Consider the following 27,442-nt stretch of genomic DNA (forward strand, 5'->3'; position numbering starts at 1 on the left):
TAAATGCAACTTAATTGGGTACAATGTGTACGAAGGCCTACGGTTAAACATACACAATAACAACACATACGCGTACGTAAGTAACGCATTTTCGCACATTATGTCCAATTCTTGTAACTTTTATACCAATTCTAAGACAATTCAATCAATTTATATACATTGCTTGTCAAAAACAACTCATTTTACACGAAAAAACTCTCAAAACGAGCACTTATTCACGTACATTTCTATGAACAAATATTAAAGAAAAAAATAGTCAGACACCCATCACTACCTGTATACCACTTGTTAGAGACTGGGAACTAGACCTTGACGGTTGCCATATAAACAATATGTTCTAAGCATTGAGATACAATAAGTAAACGATCTTTGAGCAGCTAAAACTCCACCAAAGGATATCTATCTGTGAGTAATTTACAAGATTCATAACAATATTGAGTAGCCAAGTTGTTCACAACGTTTGTGGTGTAACCAGAGATTGGGGAGGGAGGGTGGGGGGGGGGGGGGGGTTGGGGTTGGCAAGTGGGGTCAAAGACAACATTTTATACGATCTTTGAGCATACCAAAATGTTACCAAAGGATTTCTGTTTGTGAGTAATTTACAAGATTCATAACAATATTTAGTAGCCAAGTTGTTTACAACGTTTTTGGTGTAACCAGAGATTGGGGAGGGAGGGTGGGGGATTGGCAAGTGGGGGCAAAGACATCATGGGGGGGGGGGGCAAAGACATAATATTAATTTTAACTTGTCATTAAAAAAGCAGTAGTGATGAGAGCAGTAGTCTCTCGCAAAGCAGACGTATTGTATGATGGTTACGCGAGAGCTGCTTCACTATCACCGCAACAGACATTTTAACGACTTGACCCCAAGTTCGTCTTGTGTTTGGGAAAGTTTGAGGGTCCCTCTGGTTACGCCACTTATTTTAAACTACAACAAACTAATTGCACCTTTTCATCTCTACATGTAGGCAAACACACAAAAATGAAAGGGCACTCTAATGCATTAAGGGTAATACTAATAATATTAGTGGCCCTTTTATAAAGCGCTCGTTTTCATCACTAGTGATGCTGAATGCGCGTCAAAATTCAGTATTTTCCTGTAGGTAATGTGGAGTAATATGCAGCCAATCTGACCAAGAATACTTGGGGGGAACCCCTTCTCTTTTTGATAAGTGCACCAGGTTCTTTTACGAGCATTACACAGCACACAGAACCAACGGTTTAACAGGACCCACCCCACCCCACCCCCTCCCCCAATCCGAAGGACACGTCAATAATGGTTAAGTGTACTGCTTTAGGCAACAATGGTCACGACCGAGACTTGAACCCACACTCTGCTATATATAGAAACATCAACAGAGCTTCAGTCTGTAGTTCTCGTCTGTTTGGCTACAATGTATCAACATCACCAACAAATATTGATGCAGTTTTTCAACTCTAAATCATTTACAATTTACACTGCCAGTTTCCCTTGTGGTGCAGTTTACTACTTGATAGAATCTAAAATCATAACTTGGTACCATTGTTCCTAACATTCAACTTGCGTCTTTCTAGAAGTGCCGTTGTAATGAAAGTATGATTGTACAAAATCTTAGAGCTAAACATAACTTGTTGAAGTCTCAATGATTGAGCTTGGTTGGTGTGTAAATCTAAAATAGACAAACTACTACAAACTGATCTTTGACAAAGCTTCGTCATACACCCATACCTATGAGCCACTTAAGCGTCACATAGATTCATGAATGTATACTACACATACTAATTAATTGTCTTTTCATTATTTTACAGATGTGTGCTGGCAGAGGGACTTCAGGAGAAGTACGCCCGACCTAAACTCCTCAGAATTCACAACGCTATGAGCTGAGCTGGATGGAGAGTTCGATAAAGCCAAACATTTATTGGTCTTTGTAGGACAGTTACACTCTCCAAGAGAAAGAATTAGGAATAACTGGATAAGAGCAATTCTACATATTGCAAATCATAGTGTGCTTTCTGCTTATGAGTTGATTGTTGTACTTAGTTTTGCCAGCAAAATGGCATAAATAAGTAACTTGAAATATTCTTCTGCCAGCACCAATCGATAATGTACCTTACATCAACAGTCGCAATAAAGGGACTGATTATAAGTAAAGGTCTGTTTACAAAATGTAAGACTTCAACAAGTATACCTCATTGCTTTTTTGCACAATTTTAATATTGTAGGGGGACCAGGACTAGGAGGGAACATGGTCGGGGATGGATTGGGAAAGTAAAATTGGCCTTGGGTGATAGTCCAAGCCTTCCTGCTACTGCCTCATCGAGTGGGGACTTGTTTTTGTACAACCCTGGCAATTTAAGTATATTGATGACGCTGTCAAAGTGCAGCCCCGTCAAAGTGTATATTTGTAAACAGACCTTTTTACAATTCATAAACAAAACAAAAGAAGCCTACCTTATCCTAGTATTGAATAGTTTACAGAGTTGAAGTACGAGCAGCTTGTAGTAAAGAGATGATGAAGTGTTTGAATTCATGATGACGCTGCAATTTACGTGTTCTCATCAAAGCCCTGGTGCATCTCTTGTGTGGAAACTGCTCCTCCTCATCATCTTAATGAACCTTAAACAGAAATACAAGAATAAAGAATAATTAGTACACAATTATAAGAGCCACTGATCCAACTGAACAGTCTGGGCTTATCACAGTATAAGTTAAAAGTAGCGTAGGGCCTTTGGTGAAAAAGTGCCTGTAACCAAATATATTTTTAGGTTATGTTTATTGAAATATAGGCCTAAGCAAAATGGCATGCCACATGTTTGTACATGGCCACAGCAGATTTTATGTTTATTTTTAATTTTTAAAAGGGCACCTCTTGTAGACTGTCAACTTCTACTTAACCATTGTTAATATTTTTCTGCTAAGCAAAAGGAAGCAGGGTATGAGTTACAAATAGTACATGTGACAAGGCAGTTTGGCTGGCAACCTTACTCTAGTATTCAAAGGAAAATTGCTTTGTGCTAAGCTACTTTTGAGGCAAATAAACTGCTCATTGAAACTGGGCACTGGGTATGAAATTTCAGGCTTGCATTTTTAGCAAACATCTGTCTCATTCGAATGAAATTGACAAGTATTTTTAGCGTGTCATGGCCGAGTGATTATACTTTACTATAATTGTTTCTCTTTACCCTGGGGTGTAAAGGGATACCTGCGAGGGTAGAGGTTGATGTTTTGTATGAAAAGCCACAAGCGCCTTACAGGCAGCTCAGGGCTGTATACTTCCCAGGGAGCTGAGAAACATTACAGGGATGGTATTGGCCCTATGAGGAGGGCACTAATGTAAAGCGCAATGATACGGTTATTGTGCTATATAATAATTTGTTATTATTATTATTATTAACGAATATCTATTTAATAATAAGACTTGTAATGCGCACGTATCCACCCGTATTTGTTCAATTATTGTACACATCATAGCTACTCAGTCTTTTGAGTTTTTTATAGAGTAAAGTATACAATTAAAAAACCCACGATGGAGAAAATGAAAACAAATACAAATGTTTACTTGTTTGATTGTTGAAATGTGAGATACATAGTTGAGACAGGTTAGCTTAGGCTTAGCATGCAGTCAGAAGATGTATGAATGCATACTGGGGGTGGTTCAGCATACATGAACAAAGTGCAGTGCAATTTGTTGTTGGGTGGGGGGGGGGGGTAGGCTGGTATCAAAAAAGGGTAACAGGAGGGCAGATTCCAGATTGACAGAAAAGTGGGGTTCCTGTTTGGGATTGAAGTACATGGCCCTATTTCATAAAGCCATGTAAGCATAAAGCACAAACAAATCTTGCTAAACAGAAGAGAAGCTAGTTGCAAGTCAAAAATCAAAGTCGTGCCATCCACTTATGTTTTGCTTAGCCTAGCAACATTTTCTGCTTAATAGCTTTATGAAATTGGGCCAAGCCTGACATTAATTTAAGGGGTTGCATCGAGGAGTGGTTCAAGATTGAAAAAGAAAGTGGGGGGGGGGAAGGGATTGAAGTACAGGCTGGTAGTAGAAAGGGTTACATCTTAGGGGCGGTTCAAGATTGAAAGAAAGTGGGTGGATTGTAGTACTGGCTGGTAGTAGAAAGGGTTACATGTTGGGGGTGGCTCATAAGAGTGAAAGAAAGGGGGGGGTTGCAGTACAGGCTGGTAGCAGAAAGGGTTACATCTTGGGGTGGTTCAAGAGTGAAAGAAAGTGGGGGATTGTAGTACAGGCTGGTGGTAGAAAGGGTTACATCTTGGGGGCGGTTCAGGATTGAAAGAAAGTGGGGAGATTGAAGTACAGGCTGGTAGTAGAAAGGGTTGCATCTTGGGGGCGGTTCAAAATTGATAGAAAGTGGGGGGGGGGTTGAAGCACAGGCTGGTAGTTGAAAGGGTTACATCTTGGGGCGGTTCAAGATTTAAAGAAAGTGGGTGGGATTGAAGTACAGGCTGGTAGTAGAAAGGGTTACATCTTGGGGGTGGTTCCAGATTGACAGAATGACGTGGTGCATATTTTGGGATTGAGTAATTTCAGTATTGTGCACCACTGACAACAAAACTGTCGGAAGAAAAATAAATAAGCAAAGTAAGCCACAACTCACCAGTATTTGCAGTAATTTCAAGTTGGAACAGTTCTGTCATCTAATGAGGATTTTTTGTGTGGTGATGTTTGGTGATGGCTACAATCCTGTCTGTTGCGTCCGTAACCAATGGCGATGAACACAAACCAAAGTTACTTCAAGGATTCCTAAAAAAAGGGGAAACAACAACAATTTGAGTAAAAAAGTGATTCTTCTTAGGGTGTTAACTTTCATGCATTTTTGAGACTAAGTCTACACATTTTGTCCTTCCTAAAACACACGTTAAAGGTTACTCCTAGAAGTATGAGGTTTGTGCCATAGAACAAACCTCAGTTTTTGGAGTAGGGACTGATACAGACTATTAGCCCATCTTCATAATATAAACACTTGAGCCAGTGGCTCAATTATGACTGAGCCAGTCTTGGCTCAATGTGAGCCAATCATAATCTTTGGAGCCATTTGTGAACAGAGCAGTCATTTTGGGCTCAAACTGAGCCTTTTTTGTCCCTGATAGCTGTCTTCATATTAATGTGACTCCCTGTAACAACCTTGTATTTATGCCGTACCACGAATCTGACTTATATATCGACCGGTAGTCGGCGAAGCATCCTAATGGAAACATCACACCAACTTTCTTTTTACAGAAGTCAGTCAAGTGGACAAATTTCAGTTTTATACGTGGGAGGGAAACCCCTATAGGGGAAAATCCCTGCAGTCAGGTTACTCCTAGAACTATTTCCGTTTCGTCCGGCTATCGTCTCCCGTCTCCGTTGCGGGAGACGATAGCCGGACGAAACCGAAATAGTTCAAGAAGGAGTACAGTCAGGTAAGGACTAAAACACATAATCCATGAAAGGCTCCGGTCCCGGAATCGAACCGAGTCCACAGAGGAGCCTGCCCCTGAGAGACAGGAACAAGAAGAAATCACTGACTGATTGAGCAAAGGAAATGCTTTATAATGATCTTTTAGATTTGGCCCTAGGCCTAGCCAAAGTTGCATGCAGAGGCACTGACTGACGTCCTACAACCAGGGCTATTCAGGCCCCCCCCCCCCCCCTGTGTCTGGGAATGGGGCTCTATGTTATTGCTAATTACTTCTTTCCATCACATTATAAGAGTAAAGACTTTAGCCAGCCTATACTCATTGCTTGAACAAACGGTAACATACGAAAGTAACCCCAATCATCAAGGACATTCAACACTTACACTAGTCCACTACATAAGCACGACATAAACAAACAAGTGTCAGTTAAAGTTTTATACAAAATTTAACCTCATAAGAGTCATACAACTGCGCACAATGGCGTGTAGATACACACCAAGAATCTACCAGCTATTTCCAGACGAACTAAACAATAAACTAAACAAACAAATCATTACTTACCAATGTTTTGGTTTGAAAACACTTTGATTTGAAACCTTCGTGTGAGCAGACGACATGTTTACGAAAATTGTGCAGGCTAGGGAGTTTGGTACTGATTGCACATGCGCAGGACCAAAGCGCCCTCTTGAGATGAGTGAACAATGATACCATGCCCTTTTCGAAACCACGGTAGTACGCCTTGGAGTATCAGGCTTTGACCTCCATTTTAATGATTAAAGCCTCGTAAACCGAAGCACGTTTTCAAAATAAGTGACTGAGCCGGAGCATAAAATGCAGTGGTTTCGAAAAGGGCATTAAACTTGGCGAGGAGGTTGCCGTTGGGGCGGGGCCAGGGAAGGGGGGATGACCAATTCACTTTGCTTATTGCCTTTATTGTTCAAATAACTGTAACAGCTATAGTTTATGGACTTATTATAAAACAACAATTCCTATATTTGGAATATTTAAAAAGAACCCATTGCAGTTGAATAAACAATTTAATAGATGCTTATATTTTTGCATCTGGAATAAAGACATATTGGTTTTCTTTTAACCAATGTAATGGGTTCCAATCCCTCCCGAGTGATTGCCTGTGATTTGTTTTCACAGAACATAGTGATTTGTTTTCACAGAACGTAGTGATTTGTTTTCATAGAACGTAGGGAAATATTCAGTTTTAAAAAACATTGGTGCGGGTAAAAAACAAATTCCAAGTGAAGTTAGCATAGTTGAGGAATTTTGTATTTTAGTTTTGTGTAAAATTTCATCTTCACCGAAAATAACCCATTTTGGTGCCAATTGACTGCCTTTTAACTTTTGAACCCACACCAACTACATCAAGGTACTAACGAATAAATGTTTGGGTATACCAGATATAGAGAAAAGTAGTAATTCTCTTATGAAAATATATGTATGGGAAAATAAATTAATTATTGTTACTTTTAAAGATAAATAGGAACACAAACAGACAAATCTTCAAAGACAAAGTGGCAAATTTCATGAACAATTTATTACAAATTTCAATGACAACCTTCATTATACTTAAAAAATAGTTATATCTGCGTTAAAACACCACTTATAGGAAAATAAACTTAAGTATAATAAATCTTTATTAATTTCAAACATCATAACATAGATGAAACTATCTGTTGGCTTGTCACAGGCATTAAAGGGGATAGGTACTTTTTATACAACACAAAACTAAAACGTCCACCAATAATAATTTGAATCTGAGAAGCGTTATGCAGTAAGGCATTTCAGATTGTGTTTTCCTATTGGGAATTATTCTTCCTGCCTGGACAAAATTGTTTTGAATGTTCGGTGATATTTAAAAAGTTCATAGTTTTAAATATTCCTAGGACTAGTCCCAATTAGTCAATCTAACTTGTGACCCAAGGAAGTTTTAACTCTGTAATTGTAACCTTATGATGTCATAAGTCATGTGGTCTCTACGGTGCTTATTATGTTGGGGTTGTCCCAAAAACTTGAGCTGTGTACAATTTGAGCCTACAGGAAGTTTAAACTCAATACTTGTAAACCTACGATATCATCAGTCACATGGTCTCTAACTAATTACATTTTTTTGATAAAGAAAATATTGAGCTATGTTCTTCTCATGTTAAGTCTGATCTTTTCAACACTGGTCCAGAAAATTTGTGCCTGCAGGAAGTATAAAATTTGTCATTGTAAGTTTATACTATTATCAGTCACATGGTCTCTACTCTGTAATATTTGGGTTTTCCCATCATTTAAGTAGTGTACCATTTGTGCAATGCAGAAAGTTAAACTCAGTACTTGTTTAAACTTGTACATGGGCCCAATTTCATAAAGCTGTCAGCAGAAAATATTGCTTAGAAAATTTCAGTCCCTGGTCATTGTCTTGGTGCTGTTGAATTTGTAAAAGCAGTAGGTCCCATATACCTAACTGGAAAATACTGACAAATTAAAGTACCCTTGAGCTACACTTAGTGACAGATATGTGCTTTATAAGAAGACACTATTATTATTAATTTTTCTAGTGTTATTAAATTAATTTGACTGGTATAAGGGTCAGACTTCCTGTTCCCCATCAAGACAGCTTTATTCTCTGAATGCTGCTCTTGCAAGATTACCAAGGCGCTCTTTATACGACCTGTGACCCTCAGTAGCTTCAAGTTATACCTGGAAAATAATAAAATAAATCATAATAGTAACAATATTTATAAGGAGGGGAAATTAATATTACACAATAAAAGCATTCACAAAATTAAATATAAAAAAATAAAAAAACATAGCAAGCAAGAAATAAGGGAATAAAACGGTTGTTATTATTATCAACAAAAAATATTCACAAAGGTAAATTATTTAACAACACAAGTTAGCAAGAAGCAAGGGAAGGAAAGTTTGTTATTTATACACAAAAATATTCAAAAATATTAATTGTTTAACAAATACAAGATATAAAACAGATAAACGAGAGAACAGTTATCATTTTTCATTGATGGTGTGTTCAAAGAACAAATGCAGAGTTGTGGAAACATACAAATGGTAAAAACATTCAAATCTACTTTTGACTTTTGGTAGAATCGTTTCAAATTTGAGAGAAACAGTTGATACAAAAATAGTATAAAAAAAACGTAACCTTATTTGTTTTATTACATTAAATTCTATTGGTTATGTTGATTTGTTATTAATGTTACATACCTTTGCACGGATTCGAGGAGAAATTTAGCAAGTTCAGAAAAGGAGCTATTTGTATCAATGTACAAAACTTGAAGAGGCTCAGTCAGATCTGGAAACTTCCTCTAACAATTGAATAAAATAAAATATTGAAAAGTTATTTAATGTCTTGGGACTGGCAGGAAAATCCAAGTGCATTTATAAATAACAATCAGAAAATTGTTGAAATGGGGGGGGGGAGGTAATATTATACAATAAAAATATTTGACAAATTAAATAGTTTAAAAATACATGATTAGCAATAAATAAGGGAGGGAAAACGTTTGTTATTATTCTACAACAAAAGTGTTCAAAAAAGTAAATTATTTAAAAACACAAGATAAGCAAGACACAAGGGAAGAATGTTTGTTATTATTATACAACAAAATCATTTACAAAATTAAATTATTCAACAAATACAATAAATAAAACAGATTTAAACGAGAAAAAGTTGTCGTTATTCATTAAAGGTGTGTTCAAATAATGAACATAGCTTGGCCAAAAAGCAGAATTGTGTAAACATACAAATGATAAAAACATTCAAATCTACTTTTTGACTTTTAATAGAATCATTTCAAATTTGATAGAAACAGTTGATAGAAAAATAGTAGAAAAAACAAAACCTCATTGTATTTGATTTACATTATATTCTACAACATAAATTTGATTGGTTATGTTTCATTTTGTTATTAATATAACATACCTTTGCACGGATTCATGGAAAAATAATCAAGTTCAGAAAAGGAGCATTTTGTATCAATGTACAAAACTTGAAGAGGCTCAGTCAAATCTGGAAACTTCCTGTTACAATGGAATAAAATAAAATATTGAGATGTTATTTAATGTCTTGGGACTGGCATGAAAATGAAAGTGCATTTATAAGATATTACAATCTTGTTAAATCAATAAGAGGTAATATTATACAATACAAGTGTTCACAAAATTAAATAGTTTAAAAACACATGATTAGCAAGAAATAGGGGAGGAAAAACGGTTGTTATTATTCTACAACAAAATATATTCACAAAAGTAAATTATTTAAAAACACAAGATAAGCAAGACACAAGGGAAGAATGTTTGTTATTATTATACAACAAAATCATTCACAAAATTAAATTATTCAACAAGTACAATATATGAAACAGATTTAAACGAGAGAAAGTTATCATTATTTATTAAAGGTGTATTAAAATAAAGAACATGGCTTGGCCAAAAAGCAGAATTGTGTAAACATACAAATGATAAAAATATTTAAATCTACTTTTAGACTTTTGGTAGAACCGTTGAGAAACAGTTGATATAAAAATAATAGAAAAAAACAAAACCTTATTATATTTGATTACATTAAATTCTACAATATAAATTTGATTGGTTTTGTTATTAATATTACATACCTTTGCACGGATTCATGGAGAAATTAATCAAATTCAGAAAAGGAGCATTTTGAATCAATGTACAAAACTTAAAGAGGCTCAGTCAAATCTGGAAACTTCCTGTAAAATTGAATAAAATCAAATATTGAGAAGTTATTTAATGTATTGGGACTGGCAGGAAAATGCAAGTGCATTTATAAATAACAATCAGAAAATTGTTGAAATGGGGGGGGGGGGAGGTAATATTATACAATAAAAATATTCGACAAATTAAATAGTTTAATAATAAATGATTAGCAATAAATAAGGGAGGAAAAACGTTTGTTATTATTCTACTCTAAAAATATTTACAAAAGTAAATTATTTAAGAACACACGATAAGCAAGACACAAGGGAAGAACAATTGTTATTATTATACAGCAAAATCATTCACAAAATTAAATTATTCAACAAATACAATATATGAAACAGATTTTAATGAGAGAAAGTTGTCGTTATTCATTAAAGGTGTGTTCAATTAATGAACATGGCTTGGCCAAAAAGCAGAATTGTGTAAACATACAAATGATAAAAACAATCATTACTACTTTTGGTAGAATCGTTGAGAAACAGTTGATAAAAAATCAACAGAAGAAACAAAACCTTATTATATTTGATTACATTAAATTCTTCAATATAAATTTGATTGGTTATGTTTGGTTTTGTTATTAATATTACATACCTTTGCACGGATTCATGGAGAAATTAATCAAATTCAGAAAAGGAGCATTTTGTATCAATGTACAAAACTTGAAGCGGCTCAGTCAGATCTGGAAACTTCCTACAACAATTGAAGAAAATAAAATATTGAGAAGTTATTTAATGTCTTGGGACTGGCGGGAAAATGCAAGTGCATTTATAAATAACAATCAGAAAATTGTTGAAATGAGGGGGGGAGGTAATGTTATACAATACAAATATTTGACAAATTGAATAGTTTAAAAATACATGATTAGCAATAAATAAGGGAGGAAAAACGTTTGTTATTATTCTACAACAAAAGTGTTCAAAAAAGTAAATTATTTAAAAACACAAGATAAGCAAGACACAAAGGGAAGAATGTTTGTTATTATTATACAACAAAATCATTCACAAAATTAACTTATTCAACAAATACAAGATATGAAACAGATCTAAACGAGAGAAAGTTATTGTTATTCATTAAAGGTGTGTTCAAAAAACGAACATGGCTTGGCCAAAAAGCAGAATTGTGTAAACATACAAATGATAAAAACATTCAAATCTACTTTTTGACTTTTGATAGAATCGTGTCAACTTTGATAGAAACAGTAGATACATAATAACAGAAGAAACAAAACCTTATTATATTTGATTACATTAAAATCTACAATATAAATTTGATTGGTTATGTTTCATTTTGTTATTAATATTACATACCTTTTCATGGAGAAAATAATCAAGTTCAGAAAAGGAGCATTTTGTATCAATGTACAAAACTTGAAGAGGCTCAGTCAAATCTGGAAACTTCCTGTTACAATGGAATAAAATAAAATATTGAGATGTTATTTAATGTCTTGGGACTGGCATGAAAATGAAAGTGCATTTATAAGATATTACAATCTTGTTAAAACAATAAGAGGTAATATTATACAATACAAGTGTTCACAAAATTAAATAGTTTAAAAACACATGATTAGCAAGAAATAGGGGAGGAAAAACGGTTGTTATTATTTTACAACAAAATATATTCACAAAAGTAAATTATTTAAAAACACAAGATAAGCAAGACACAAGGGAAAAACGGTTGTTATTATTCTACAACAAAATATATTCACAAAAGTAAATTATTTAAGAACAAACGATAAGCAAGACACAAGGGAAGAATGTTTGTTATTATTATACAACAAAATCATTCACAAAATTAAATTATTCAACAAGTACAATATATGAAACAGATTTAAACGAGAGAAAGTTATCGTTATTTATTAAAGGTGTATTAAAATAAAGAACATGGCTTGGCCAAAAAGCATAATTGTGTAAACATACAAATGCTAAAAATATTTAAATCTACTTTTAGACTTTTGGTAGAATCGTTGAGAAACAGTTGATAAAAAAATAATAGAAAAAAACAAAACCTTATTATATTTGATTACATTAAATTCTACAATATAAATTTGATTGGTTTTGTTATTAATGTTACATACCTTTGCACGGATTCATGGAGAAATTAATCAAATTCAGAAAAGGAGCATTTTGTATCAATGATACAGAACTTAAAGAGGCTCAGTCAAATCTGGAAACTTCCTGTAAAATTGAATAAAATAAAATATTGAGAAGTTATTTAATGTATTGGGACTAGCAGGAAAATGCAAGTGCATTTATAAATAACAATCAGAAAATTGTTGAAATGGGGGGGGGGGTAATATTATACAATAAAAATATTCGACAAGTTATATAGTTTAAAAAAAAGTTGTTGAAATAAGGGGGGGGGTAATATTATACAATAAAATTGTTCACAAAATTAAATAATTAAAAAATACATGATAAGCAAGAAATAAGTGAAAAAAACGGTTGTTATTATTTTACAACAAAAATATTCACAAATGTAAATTTTTCAACAACACAAGATAAGCACGACACAAGGGAAGAAAAGTTTGTTATTATACAACAACATAAATCACAAAATTAAATCATTTAACAAATACTAGATGAGAAACAGATAACTTAGAGGGAAAGTTATCATTATTCATTCATAGTGTCAAATTACAAACATGGCTCGGCCAAAAAGCAGATTTGTGGAAACATACAAACAGTACAAACATTCAAATGTACTTTTAGGCTTTTGATAGAATCATTTAAAATTTGATAGAAACAGTTGGTAGAAAAATAGTAGAAAAAACAAAACCTCATTGTATTTGATTTACATTAAATTCTACAACATAAATTTGATTGGTTATGTTTCATTTTGTTATTAATATTACATACCTTTACACAGATTCATGGAGAAATTTATGAAATTCAGAAAAGGAGCTTTTTGTACAAAAAATGAAAAAGGCTCAGTCAGATCTGGAAACTTCCTGTAACAATTGAAGAAAATAAGATATTGAAAAGTTATTTAATTTCTTGGGACTTGCACAAAAATGCAAGTGCATTTATAAATGACAATAAAAAAAAATCGTTGAAATAAAGGGGGGGGGGGGAGTTAATATTATACAATAAAATTATTCACAAACTTAAATGATATAAAAATACATGATAAGCAAGAAATAAGTAAAGAAAACGGTTATTATTTTACAACAAAAATATTCACAAATGTAAATTTTCCAACAACACAAGATAAGCACGACACAAGGGAAGAAAAGTTTGTTATTATACAACAAAAAATATTCACAAAATTAAATTATTTAACAAATACTAGATAAAAAACAGATAAATTAGAGGGAAAGTTATCCTTTTTCATTTAGGGTGTATTCAAATTACAAACATGGCTCGGCCAAAATACAGAATTGTGGAAACATACAAATGGTAAAAACATTCAAATCTACTTTTAGACTTTTGATAGAATCATTTCAAATTTGATAGAAACAGTTGATAGAAAAATAGTAGAAAAAACAAAACCTCATTGTATTTGATTTACATTATATTCTACAACATAAATTTGATTGGTTATGTTTCATTTTGTTATTAATATAACATACCTTTGCACGGATTCATGGAAAAATAAATCAAGTTCAGAAGTGAGCGTTTTGTATCAATGTATACAACTTGCAGAACTCAGTCAGATCTGGAAACTTCCTGTAACAATTGAAGAAAACAAAATGTTGAAAAGTGATTTATTTTCTTGGGACTGGCACGAAAAAGGCAAATGCATGCATAAAAAAAAACAATCATGAAATTGTCTAAAAATAGAAAGTCAAAAGTTTAGATTATACAATAAAAATATTCACAAAATTTAATCAATTAAATATACATGCTAAGCAAGACATAAAAGGAAGAAAAACGGTTGTTATTATACAACAAAAATATTCACAATAGTAAATTATTTAAAAACACAAGATAACAAGAAACAAGGGAAGGAAAATTTGTTATTATTATACAACAAAATCATTCACAAAATTAAATTATTCAACAAATACAAGATATGAAACAGATAATCGAGAGCAAAGGTGTGATTATTCATTAATAGTGTATTCAAGCACCAAACATGGTTTGACTAAATCAGAATTGTAAAAACATTCAAATCTACTTGTTCAGACTTTTCAGAGTTGTTTCAGATTTGAGAGAAACAGTTGATAAAAAGATAATGGAAATACAAAACCTTATTACTATATTTGATTACATTAAATTCTACAATATAAAATTTATTTGTTATGTTTCGTTTTGATATTACATACCTTTGCATAGATTCGTTGTGAAATTAATAAAGTTCAGAAGTGAGCGTTTTGTATCAATGTACAAAGCTCCAAGAGGCTCAGTTCGATCTGGAGACTTCCTGTAATAATTGAATAAAATAATATTTAAGAATTATTAAACTTCTTGGGATTGGCACATATATGGCAAGTGCATTAAAATAAACAATCATAAAATTGTCGAGAATAAAGGAAGAAAAAAGTTAATACTATAACGAAAAATATTCACAAAATAAAAGAAATTAAATTTACATGATAAGCTTGTTATTATTGTACAACTAAATTATTAACACAAATCAATTATTTAAAACACAAGATAAGCAAGGAACAAGGGAAAAAAACAGTTATTATTATACGACAAATATATTCACAAAATTTAAATTTTAAAAAGCAAGAATTATGGGAAGGAAAGAGTTGTCATTATACAAAAGCATGTTCAAAAATTATTTCACAAGTACAAGAATAGCAAGAGATAAGCAAGAGAAAGGTTACTATTATTCATTATTGGTCACAAAAAAATTGAAAACGCGCTTGCCAAAAAATCCAAATTGCAGATAAATACGAAAACAAAAATTAGGGTTATATATTTAATTACCTTTCATAATTGCATATTAACAAGGTGTAACACAGCACACAAGGCTTCTTAGACAACAGCTTGAGACATCACTTCTGTGCAACAGACAGCCACTAGTATAACTAATGATCTGGCAACCTCCATTTGAATCACTTGCTTGGTCTGTAAATGAAATGGAATAAAAAGAGATAATAGATTCAAGTTTAATATTTTCCCCCCACTTTAATACAAACTTCAGAGGTAGGCCTACCAAGTAGGCTACTAAAAGCAAACTTTAATAATTACTGAAATTGATCTGGGAACTTGAATAAGTAATGCCTTTATATTCATAAGAGAAGTGGACAAGTTCCCCACATTGAATCATTTGGCAACATAACCAGTTAAAGGCCATTGCTTATCGGTAAGCGTATGGATCAGAAAAAAGTGGATCACGAACTGGTCACTGGTAGGTCTACATGGATAGATTTGACGTCAAAATGTGTAATTTGTGGCAGAGATAATCTTGAATAAATGAAGAATATAGGCCAACTACGTGTACAAATTGTGCGCAGACTATTCCCTCTCGTCACAGTTCAATGTTGTGATGATTGTGCCCACATAGTTGTACATGCCTGTCCTACTTCTGTCGATAGGTGGCGCTTTAATGTGACATTTCAACGAAATAAAAAAAAATTTCTCACTCGACGACGAAAAACACAATTATTTCTGCATTTCCATGTTCAAAAAGCAATAGTTACTTACCAAAATATTCTACAATTCTTGTGGAGCTTGCCAAATTGTCTAAGTGCATCAAATACATGTAACTTTGTGACATTTTCACGTCGTCTGAAAGACGTAAAGTGTCCACGCGTGTGCTGAACGACAAGCGCCATTTTTTTTATTAACCATTTTCACCCAGTGCGCATGTCCCGTTCACATATGCATTCACCCTGCATCATAGTCCCCAAATGTTGATATTAAAAGTCTAAACAACTATTTTAAACCAATTTTCTTGTCACATTAAGTTCTATTAAATTCTATTGAATTCCTTGACTTTTCTGTGTTTAATATCATAATTTAGAGGCAAATAGCTCTTTTCCCCCGCGCGCGGAGTGATATCTCCGACCTATTCAAGGTAAGTTTGGCACACACCATGGCGGTACCACTTGTTACGAGGGGTGGCGCCATTTTTTAAAGGGGGACCAATAGACACATATAGTATGTGACCCCCCCCCCCCTTTGAATGGGAATACAAGTAATTTAAAACGAATTTTGGAGTAGGCCTCACACATATTTTATAAACGCTTTATTGTCATAATTGGTGGTTATTAAACCAAGTAGACAAATAAGGGAATCAATGTGTGGTGAAGTGGTTTTCAACTAGTGATTTAATCCAACGAGGTATCATGGTTCTTGATAATTTTACCGAGACGAAGTCGAGGTAAATTGTCAAGAACCAGGCCTCGGCGGGTTTCAACCACTAGTTGAAAACCAATTCAACACACTTTGATTCCCATTCATAAATACCTTTTCGGTCAAAAAACATCATCACTTTTGGTAAAAAAAGTAAAATAAATGCACAAATTATAATTGTTCCTCAATGGTTTCTTGCAACACCCCTCCATGTGTCGCGCGTATCGCGTGATGCGGCACAACTGTCCCGGCTGTTGCTCTCGACCAATAGGAATGAAGAAACTTATGTGTCTTATAAGCACCAGGTTCAAGCTCGCGTGTCACGCCCATGTTTCACAACTTTTTACCGGTCATAAACAAAGGTGTATACACACCCACGTGACGCGCTCTCCACCAATAGGAATAGCGAAACTGTCCGAGGTATTTATGAATGTTTGTTTAATTAATTTGTGAAAGGACTAAAGGTATATGGGGCAGTGCTGATATGTTTTTTTTGTTTTTTTAATCTCCCAACTTATTATTTGTAAGCATAACTAACTTGTATATTATTTAAAAGGTGACTTTGATGTTTTATTGAAATGCGCTCACTTGCGTCACCCCCCCCCCCAAAAAAAAAAAAAAAAAAAAAAGCGCTCTGTGGTGCTGGGCTGTGATAAAGCGCTTTATACAAAGTCTACAGTTAGTATTATAGCCAATTACAAGGCTTAATTGTGTTAGTAGAAAATGCAAGGCTTACCATTTGAATGTTAGAAAAAAACCTGTAAGACTTTGAACACGAGGGTAATTGCAGTTTGTGTATACTAAAAAATATAAACGAGATAAGCCTTGCAATTCTCCTTCAGTGGGGGTGGGGGCAATCTTCAGTGTGGAGAGGGGGCGGAGCAATCTGCTGACAACGCACTGGTCTGCCCAATTGCTTTCAAACTAGTGAGGCCAATCCTTCACAAATTAAATTTCAGCATCATTAAATACATTTCAGCAACTTTGGTTTATTTTCCAGAACAAGTGAAGATGTTTCCAAAGTAAGAAAATAAAAATTTAAATGTTCTAGTATTTCATAATACCCTGACACCTTTAAAAAATGAAGAACAATGACAATTCACCAAAGAACAAACAAGCGGTTATAAAAAATATGGACACATCAGGAAACAAAACCCTTTGGGCGTTTTTGAAATTGATTTCTGCAATGGCTAGGCCATTCCAATTGGTAAGAAAATGTACAGAATATCAAAACTTTAGCTTAGGCCAAGACCACCATTTTGTAAAGGCTCACATTTAATCACATTCACATTGTATCATTCTTCAAGTGGAGAAACCAAAACAACGTATTTACACTAGGACTGAAATTCATTTTATCTTGGACGGCAATGCATTAAGTCAGAAAACCTTATTGGCAAACTCGACCCACTTTCATTATAAATGGCTGCTTGTCGGGAAGTATAGTGCGAAGCAAAAGCATCCATGATGATGTTGGCTAAGTACTAGTCGCAAACGGTATACAATATACATTGATTTGGCAGGTAGTATGTTTCTAATTTATAGCAAAAGTGTACATTCAAAAGTGCTATGAATTATGGCAGTGTATGAAGTATTTTCATCTCATTCCTCTTTTTTTGATTTTTAGAAGAGAGTTAAGTTAAGGTGCAAGATGGGGAAAGGCAGCAGAAATAATACATTTCAGAACAGTACAATGTCCACAAGTAAAACTAACAATAGACATATGTATATATTTACATAAAATACATATAAATTATACATTCAAGAAAAAAACATTGATACATCGAAACTCTCTTGAACAACTAGGAAAAGTAACTTTTTTGATGATGAGGCTTGTTCAAGCAGGCTAGTGTTACAGGTGTCAGCTATTAATAACAAATAAAATAACTAATAAGCAAATACATAACAAACGAAAAGATAAATAAACAAATACAAACAATTAAACCAAAAACCAAACATTAAAAGCCCCAGAAAACAAACAAAACCCTAAATAAATAAATAACTGTCAATAAATAAATAAATAAATAAACAAATATCAGCAAACAATTAATGAAAAATAAAATTAATAAAATTGTAACAGAACAGGAAAAAAACTAACAACAATAATCACAATAAAGAAATAAATTGTCAACAATTAAAAAAAATCCAATTCCTAATTATGGTCAAAGTCATAAAACTTTTCAACAAAAACTTTCAAGAAAAAAACTTAAATAATAACATCTACCTCTGTAACCCTCATTATGTTGTCTTCATCTGCTAACAACCAATCAAGAAAAGTCCAAACAGCATATCAAGCTGGCCCTTCTATCTGCTAATAAAACTGAAACAAGATTGCAGACTTATCATCCCTGCATCAACCAGAAAGAACAAAATATAAAACCGAATTCCAATAAAGACAGCCCATCCTAATTAATCAAGTAACTCTCTGGTACACTTTTTAGTCATGCGCCACATTATTACAACATTGAATAAAACAATTTACAAGTCATTATTTACTTTTAAGTAAATTTATTACATTTGTAAGTATTAATTTGTACAAATCAAGTATTTATCAAAAGTACTTTTCACATTCTTCTGCAGTGGTCAAGTACTCAAAATTAGAAAACTGGACATGTTTTTAACGGATACCATTTTTAGAATTTCCTTAGGCTATAAATTCTTGCACATTAGAGAAGAATTTGTTCATCAAATTTTAAGCAACTTTTCTCAGTAGCCGTTATTAATTTAGTACACAATTTGTTTAAAAAAAGACAATAGTAGATGTTTTGAGCAAAATACGTCTAGCGTCCAATCAAGTTAACGAAAGTTTGGGTGGCTTTCTATGCATATTCCTGATAAAATTAATAAAGGCGCTAACCCATATTAGGCCAGAAATCCATTCACTTACAACCAAAGGCGCTAAACTTGTCTAAATTGCTTGCTTATTTTGAATAATTGAATCACATTATAACGCTACTTATTACTCCTTCACTGCTTCAAACAAGACACTCCAACCGGACCAGATAAGATGAAAATATCCAATAAATTTGCATTACTTAGCATACATGAGCACAAAAACAAAAAAAGGCAACAGCCCCCTTTTTAAAAGTTCCTACTAAAACAGTTATAAAAGTACAAATATAAGTTATGATAAGCATAAAAAATAACTTTTTTTTTTTCTCAAATTAGCTGGAAGAAAACCCTGTCCATGGTTTTAGCACCCATCAGTCATTGTGTTTCCATGACGATACACAACCATGATCCAACTTCATGAGCCTGCTTACTGTGGAATTCTGCGCTTATGCCCTGCTACGCTTTGTAGCGCGCAGTAAACGCATAATTCTGTGGTAAGCACGCACCATGAGACTGGGACCTAGACACATGCTAATCAAACAGACATTACCACAAACAACATTTCCAAAATAATCATCTTTCTTATGTGATTACTTCCAAATTGACAGGCCAAGAAAACAAAAAGGGTCCCACATTTGTGATGCCGGTATATATTTACAAAGAGAAATAAAGGTGATAAAAGGTTAGTACACCAAACACAAGTTGGAAAAATAAACACAGATCAAGGTAGTCTAATTATATTTTTGTTTTGCAAGCTTAGATAAATAGTTTCCTCCTGACATCATAGAGTGTGTAGACAGCCATCTTTACCAGGAATAATAGTAACTTTGTTACTGAATTCTTCATAAATGCAGCATGAAGTTTGCTGTAGTTTTGTAAAACTCCTCGGTTGGGTAGACAAATTTATAATGCTTGACGCAACTCAAAGCCAAAACCCAAGTTGCCTGTAATGATGACGTGTCAGGTACTATCGGTTGTGCTTGCATATAGTTTTTAATGCTCAGGGGGAAAAAGAAAAAAAATTGATATAGCTGTTGCAAACTGCCTTCTAACCAAAAGTATAAAGACAAAATTACTAAATGGCCTGACATTTCGTCCTTCGTACCCAAGAAGATTCTTCCTTGAAGTGAAAACAAAAGGCATGGGGGAACCACCTTCATAGCAGGACCCAAGTTTCAACAATGTCGATAAAAAAATATTGTGTATTAAGCTGTATTTATTTGCTTAAGTCGCTGAGCCAGGCACAAGTAAGCAAGTAACTGGTAACCAGTTCTGCTCAGCAAGATCTTTTCCCTGCTAAGAATTTTTATGCAATTAGGTCCTTAAGATATTGGCAGCAGACTGCAGCTTCTTTGACTCCGCATTACACTAAAAAAAACAAAAAAAATTAATATTACAAGTACTGTAACTTTACAAAAACAATGGACACAACTTTGTTTTCAAATAATGCTTTTGTTCATATTTACATGGTGGTCAAGACCAAGTAGGTCATACATTGGAAATTAATTTCAGCGATCAGTTACACTTTTCAAAAGTCCCTTGACTGTTTCCTTACAGACGGGACATTTTTCCTTTCGTTGATTATTTACTCTCACTTTCATCTTAATATCGCGGCTTTCTCGTCATCTTCTCCGAGACCTAATGATCTCGTGTCATCTTCCATTGTTTCCGTGTCGTCGAGTAAGTCCTTTTTCTCTTCTAAACTTATCTCCGAGCCGGTACTCTGTCGATCAGCGTATAACGACTCGTACATTGGATTGGAGAAATTGGTCGTCTGTTAACAAGATTGATAAAGTAGATTTTATATGTTAGGATTTGGAACTTGCTTATCATAAGAAATTTATTTTTATGTTCAAATACGTCAGGATCACCACAATACTTTACAAAAATTTACAAGTCAAATATACACAACACAAGAAAACCTTCAGAAATGAAAATAAAATCTACAAAAACATAATCTAACAAACTTATGATTTTCTAATCATTTCTGAAGTGTTTGATAAAACTAAAAATTGATGAGTTTACAAGAAACAAAATACAACATACACAAAAGCAAAAAAAACAAAAAATGATCTAATCGGTCAAGTTTGGATAGTAATTGAGTATGATTGGGTTTACACAAGACAAGCGAATACATAAAGATGGTATTATTATCATGCCATGCAATGGTAACACGCTTCCTAGCTAATAATTAAATACATAAATAATTTGGGAGGCTAATCATCCTTACTCACAGCTGAGAGCTGAATTGCGAAGGACACAGCTACAAAGTGTTCAAGAAGTAGGCATGCAAGGGCGCCTTTGGCTGCCAGCCACGTAAACACAGCCAGAGATCAAAAACATTTGGTTTTTCCAGAGGGAGGAAAACTGGATGGTCTGGAAAACCTTTGTGGCACAGCAGAGAACCAACACACAACTCAACTCACATGGCCCTGGCTGGGTATCGAACCAGGGTCACCTTGTTGTGAGGCGAGCACTTTTACACACAAGCCAACCATGCCCCCTACACCTCCAAACCTTCAACTTCAAAACCCCAAACCTCAAAGTGAACACTGGACTGCATGTCCGAGGCAAGAGATTTCAATGTTGGGCCAATTAACTCATGACTGGACGAGTCCAGAATGCTGGTGTTTACAGTTAAAGAATAACAATACTCACTGTGTTATACCTTTATTTAAAAAGAAATATGTTCAAACGTTGACTTTTACTCTGATAAATATTTTTCAGTTCTTGTGAGTATGGAAGTTTAGGGCTACACATCCACAAGGAAAATCAGTTCAGTATAGTCTTTTCTCGTTTGGATTCTAGTATTGTAGTCAACATCAAAACATGGCACTAGGTTATCTGATGATACTACATGGACACAAACCACAAACACATTTTTTTAATGCTTCTCAGTATCAACAACTGCTTCACAAAGCAAAAAGCAGCACAAAGAAAAAAGGACATTTTCATACATATATATTTTCCCCACCAAAATGTGACAAATACTCATGCAATTTTAATAAGGTGATACAGGGTGAAATTAATTAAGCAAACAACAAAAAGACAAATACATTTCTTAGAAGGCGGTGAAATTATGCCACTTTTTTTTTTCTCATGCAAAAGCAAAGTAGCATCCAAGCATTCCGAGGAATCAACCGCCCCCCCCCCCCTCTGCCCCAACATCAAGATTTACTTGGGTTAATGGAAGCTTTTGAGACTGTTGAAGGCATTTAGGTTAGATGCTCGAGTCCAGCATGATGTCGATGTTAGCGTCAGACAGACGCCGGTAAGACGGAGTGAAGATGTTAAAATTGCGCTGAAATGGAGGAGGGTTACGAGGAGTGGGCGTCCAAAGAGAAAGAAGAGGTGGGTGGGAGAGAAGTAAGGTATGAAATGAAGTCAGACTGCAGTATTTTATTTTATTTTTTTAAAAGCAAAAAAAAGGGTTAAAAATCAAACCACAGTTCTACCATTTGTTTGCCTTCTTTTTAAAATTAACGTCTCTAATCTCTCTTCGCTACCTGGCAAGAAAGTGGTTGTGCCTTTTGGGGGGTGAGATTTTATTGATTCGAAATAGTGAGTTTTTATGAAACTAACCATCAAAGATATTGAAACTAGTAACTTCTGAAGTTTCAAGAAAACGTCACATAATTGATAGATGTAAGGTGTTACTGTCATGCTGATTGCTTATTGGATGACACCAACAAGCAAGCTTGTGCTGATTGCTCAACAGTCACTTCATTCAACGCTCAATATGCAACTATTGAAAGTATTATAAACAAAGTCTGTGCATCTGCACCTAGAATTAGACTTGGCTATCAAGAGGCAATGCATCACAGAGGCCTTGCATTGGCTCAAGTTATTCTAACTTTTGTATATTTCTTCCTACACAATCATATTAAAGTTAACCGAAACATTCATTTGTAAAGTTCTTATTGTTCTTTCTAGTTTGACAGATGCAGATGATCTCAGGAAAGTCTGTTGCACCAGTTTGTAATCACTCAAAACAAACGAATCCCAAAACATCAACATTTTAAAAGAATGCCAAACACATCTTTCTCATCACTTTTAAAAAGACACAAAAGATATCTTAAACCAAAACTAGTTATAAGATTCCAGTGTTTATTCCCGCTTTGGAAACCTAAAACTTCTAAAGCATCTAATTTGAAAGTAAACCACAAACATAGAGCACAAGTCCCTTTCACACTGCACAAGTTTCCAAGGAAACTTTGATTGGACCGGTTCACACTTCAACTTTTAGCCAACCCTGACAAACTCCTGGGAGTTTCCCAGGAGATAGCTACCCTTGTTTAGGAGTAGCGTTAAGTGAAATAACCCTGGGTTAGAACAATGGGTGCCCATTTCCCCCAAAGATTTAGCATTAAGTTTGAATCAAACATGGGGTGGCCTTGAGGGTTAATTCCCCAGGAATTACCCCGGGTTCTATTTCCTGAGACAGTGTGAAAAGGACTTAACAAACACACCCACACCAGACAGACCAAAGAGACTAGGGGCCAAACATTAACAAACTTCTGCGGTACAAATCATGAAATCAACAACAAACTGACAGACAGACAAGAACCAACAAAAAGCCCAAAACACAAGCTAAACAGTCTGTTGCCCGTCCAGCAGAGAGGCAAAAGCAAACGCAAGATATGAACAACTAAAAATAGGCTGCTCCTTAGACCAAGGGCTGTTCTGCAAACAAAAAAGGCGACACACAAAAATACGCAACTATGAGTTAAAATAAACTGCAGCAAGAGAAGCTCATGGCAACTTCTTATCCGAAAGAAAAAGCCACCAGAAATCTAAAGCTACAGTTCTACCCACCAGGAGACCTGTGCACAAGTTCAAAGAGCTGCTAATCACAACAATTTGCTTAGCATAAAACTTCTTCCTTGATAAAAACAGGATTACCAACCAAATTTCTATTTGTTGCATATTGATTGTTTACCGGTATTCAGCTGTTGTTTGCTTAAATCCTGAAAATCACGTGAAAATTTAGGTGGTTATCCTGTTTTTATCAAGGAAGAAACTTCATGCTCAGCAAATTGTTGTGCTTAGCAGCTCTATGAAATTGGACCCTGGTGTACAACTAAAAATAGACAGACTGGTTGGAAGAACAACAAGGAGAAACAAGGACAAACAAAACATGCGTAATCATGGCCGAGGAACACAATGCTGAAATGAAGAATCTTTTGGCAATGACAGGATTTGAATGCGAGGCTGTAAACAAAAAATCGAAGCCCCCACACACACCCACGTTCAGCAGCAGCGGCTGTAACTGCCCGCAATCTACTGATGAAATGATCAAACAAACAAATGATATGTCTGTTTATGGCTACAACAAAATCTAAACTAAAGTAGGTGTGCATGGAACAAACAAAACAAATAAATCAATAAATAACTCAAGAAGATATTTTGGTTTTAGTTTCAACCATGGCTCTCTCCATAGCAAATGATTCTCCAAAGTATGAACTGTGTTTTTTATTTATATACATATTTTTTTATATCAGAGTTAGCTTTGAGCCAATTCAGGGCCGGTTTGGGCAGGTTTGAACCCACTGGTGGGCCGGTATGAACCGGTTTAGGCCGCTTTAACAACATTTCCAGACAAATGTACAAACTGGCTGCTACAGACAACAGACAGACAGACAAATAGAGAGTTTTTAAGACACACAGATGACAGTGAACCAATACCTTGACTCCTTTGACGGTAAACGCTGTGTCTACAAGCTGTGGTCCATCATCCTCATTAAGCTGAGGCTCGTACATGAACGTCGGATTACCAATCTCTACATTGTCTGGATCCTGCTTCATCCGATGATGTTTAAAACTACCGGTATACCTGGAGGAAAGCGTCAGAATACAGAAATTTTAGTACAGTCGACTCTCGTTATAACAGAATCACTGGATATAATAGATGTTAAATTTGCATCAGGGATAAAGAATATTATTATTATTATTTTTTACCCATACATCCATGTGTGTTAGCAATGTAAACTCTGTACTTCCCCCGAGTCCTGTGAAAAAATATCACAGGCATATTACTCGAGTGGGATTAGAACCCTCAACCCTTGCAATTCTAGAACAGTGTCTTACCAACAAGACTACTGAGATTTCCCGGTAGTTAGAGGCAGTTATCACTGGGACTGGCCAACCTCTTTACAACAGGAATGTTGTTTTAAGAGTACAGCAAAACAAAGAAACACAAAGCAGAAATGAAAATTTGGACTTCAGAATGTACTCTTTATAAGCACCAACTCTGTATAAGAGTGTTTTAAATAACGAGGGTTGACTGTAATACTTAGAAGAACACTTTTAACCCTTACAATGATCAGGGCACCTACATGAATATAGTACAAACTAACTATCAAAAAAACTTACAAGTACATGGAAAATGACATGGTAAATTACATTGAGCGAGAAAAGGCGAGAGACATCAAATGCATTTTTGGTTTGAGATTTAACAATTGGTGCTGGTTTGTACTTACTTTCTCTTGTACCGCACTAATAAGACAATGATGAGAACTACCAGGATAACAAGAATGACTGGTAACGCCACTGCTAAAGAAACTGTAATGAAAGAAGAATAACAAAAAATAGTAAATATTTACATACACAGTCTCCATCATAACATAACAAAATTCCTCCCATTTTTTCTTTGTAACTTTGAAGGAAAAACATCCATTCTAAAATGACAGCTCTCCCTAATGGACACACTTTTAATACCCCGTGTGGTTTGGTCCGAATCTCGTTTTTAACTTCACTACATGCATTACCGCCGAGTATGTTATCATTCGATGACTAGCGCAAACTACTCAAAACATGGAGACCAATCAAGAACTAACTCTGCGGTAGTGAAGCTAATAACAAGAAGTTTTCCTTGATCCACTGTTAGCAGGAGTAGCAGTCCCTACATTCCGTTAAGGAAGTAGTTAATAAGCAGGACCGTTCTTTTCAGAACTTTAGGGAAGGGCAGGGATGTTAAGAGTTTGTAAGTTGTAGGACGGTTATGTCTAGAAAGCCACTGTACCTTTGGACTTGTTTGCCGTGTTTTGGTTGACGACACCTGGTAATGCTGTCGTATGAACAGAATGCGGATTCAATCCTGAAGCTCTGCCAAATGAAATACATAAACAGGGATGAGATAAAAGTAGTAATATTGAACATTTCTGGTATTGAGTCCGAGTTAGTGTGTGTGTGTGTGTGTGAGCATGCAAATTCTAACTCAGTGAGGGCTCAAAAGTCAATTTTGGTGTGTGAATTGGTCATTGGATTCCCCCAGAAGCCTGCCGTTATTGAACCCCTAGTTTCTCAGATGTACAAGAGCGAGTGTTTTGAGTATTGTTCCAAGTGAATGTGCAATTTGTTGGTTACTTACACACATTCAGTTCCATTGATTGCTACATGACAATTCTTGTCTTGGGCGAAGCATCTATCGCAGCCATCCACCATGCACTGAGGTCCCGTATACCGTGGCGAGGCGCAATCACAAACAGCCGAGTACACTGGAAACAAAATAAACAATTATTATTCCATTTTGTTGTTCTATTCTGCGCCTTGAACACCCAGCAGGGTGGATTCGTGCACATTACAAGTCTTTATTATTATTATTATTATTATTATTATTATTATTATTATTATTATTATTATTATTATTATTATTATTATTATTATTATTATTATTCTGTGATTTGTTGTCGTTGTACATTCTTTGTTGAATATATAAACAAATATTAAAAAATTACAACTATTATTGTCTCATCGCTCATCAGGGTCCAATTTTGTAACCCTGCTAAGCTGTAAACAAATGCTATGCCAAATTCATGTGTGGAAAGTCTAGGGCGAGGTTCAATACCAGACTCATGGAACACATTTGCCCACTTGGGACGTCGACAAGTCGGCCGTTGTCCAGCACTCGCATGATACTGGTAAAATCGACGTGAAAAGATGCTTAAGCAATTTTGTTATGCTAAGCTAAAAAACACTCAATGAGTCAGACAGGATCAATGTCCATCACACAGTATGTGGGCTGGTAACACAATCCCGCTAATCAAGATTAGTGCATGCTTAACAGCTTTGAGAAATTGGGCCATGCAAATTAACAAGCATTTTTGTGACCTGTGGTGAAAATTTTAAGATTTGTTAAAATATAGTGGAACCGGAATGAATTCTGTTTGTTTGAAGTGTTGCATCATAACAATCTTAAAGCTAAGTTCAAATTCAACAAAACAACTAA

General features: G+C 34.7%; 1 protein-coding gene and 2 long non-coding RNA genes across 6 annotated transcripts in view; all 3 read right to left on the reverse strand.

The window, feature by feature from the left end:
• Positions 1 to 518: 518 nt before the first annotated feature.
• On the reverse strand, positions 519 to 6,035 carry LOC139940082 (uncharacterized). Its single transcript, XR_011786380.1, has 3 exons — positions 5,963 to 6,035; positions 4,600 to 4,745; positions 519 to 2,596 (listed from the first exon to the last, which is right to left on the reverse strand). It is a non-coding gene; the product is annotated as an uncharacterized lncRNA (long non-coding RNA).
• Positions 6,036 to 6,915: 880 nt separating this feature from the next.
• LOC139939639 (uncharacterized) lies at positions 6,916 to 15,862 on the reverse strand. 4 transcript variants are annotated; one of them, XR_011786336.1, is made up of 12 exons: positions 15,736 to 15,862; positions 15,016 to 15,156; positions 14,406 to 14,503; positions 13,710 to 13,806; positions 12,997 to 13,088; positions 12,216 to 12,315; positions 11,449 to 11,539; positions 10,733 to 10,831; positions 10,033 to 10,131; positions 9,342 to 9,439; positions 8,624 to 8,724; positions 6,916 to 8,101 (listed from the first exon to the last, which is right to left on the reverse strand). It is a non-coding gene; the product is annotated as an uncharacterized lncRNA (long non-coding RNA). The 4 variants fall into 4 exon arrangements; XR_011786338.1 differs by lacking the exon at positions 13,710 to 13,806; XR_011786337.1 differs by lacking the exon at positions 12,997 to 13,088.
• A 1,493-nt stretch (positions 15,863 to 17,355) lies between these two features.
• LOC139939357 (low-density lipoprotein receptor-related protein 1-like) overlaps positions 17,356 to 27,442 on the reverse strand; it is a 100,224-nt gene continuing 90,137 nt past the window's right edge. The window contains 5 exon segments of the mRNA XM_071935163.1: positions 17,356 to 20,989; positions 24,901 to 25,048; positions 25,695 to 25,776; positions 26,237 to 26,319; positions 26,585 to 26,711. Of these exon segments, the coding sequence (XP_071791264.1) occupies positions 20,813 to 20,989; positions 24,901 to 25,048; positions 25,695 to 25,776; positions 26,237 to 26,319; positions 26,585 to 26,711 (617 nt within the window). The 3' untranslated portion in view covers positions 17,356 to 20,812.

Source organism: Asterias amurensis, chromosome 7 (genome assembly GCF_032118995.1).
Source record: "Asterias amurensis chromosome 7, ASM3211899v1".
Classification (NCBI taxonomy): domain Eukaryota; kingdom Metazoa; phylum Echinodermata; class Asteroidea; order Forcipulatida; family Asteriidae; genus Asterias; species Asterias amurensis.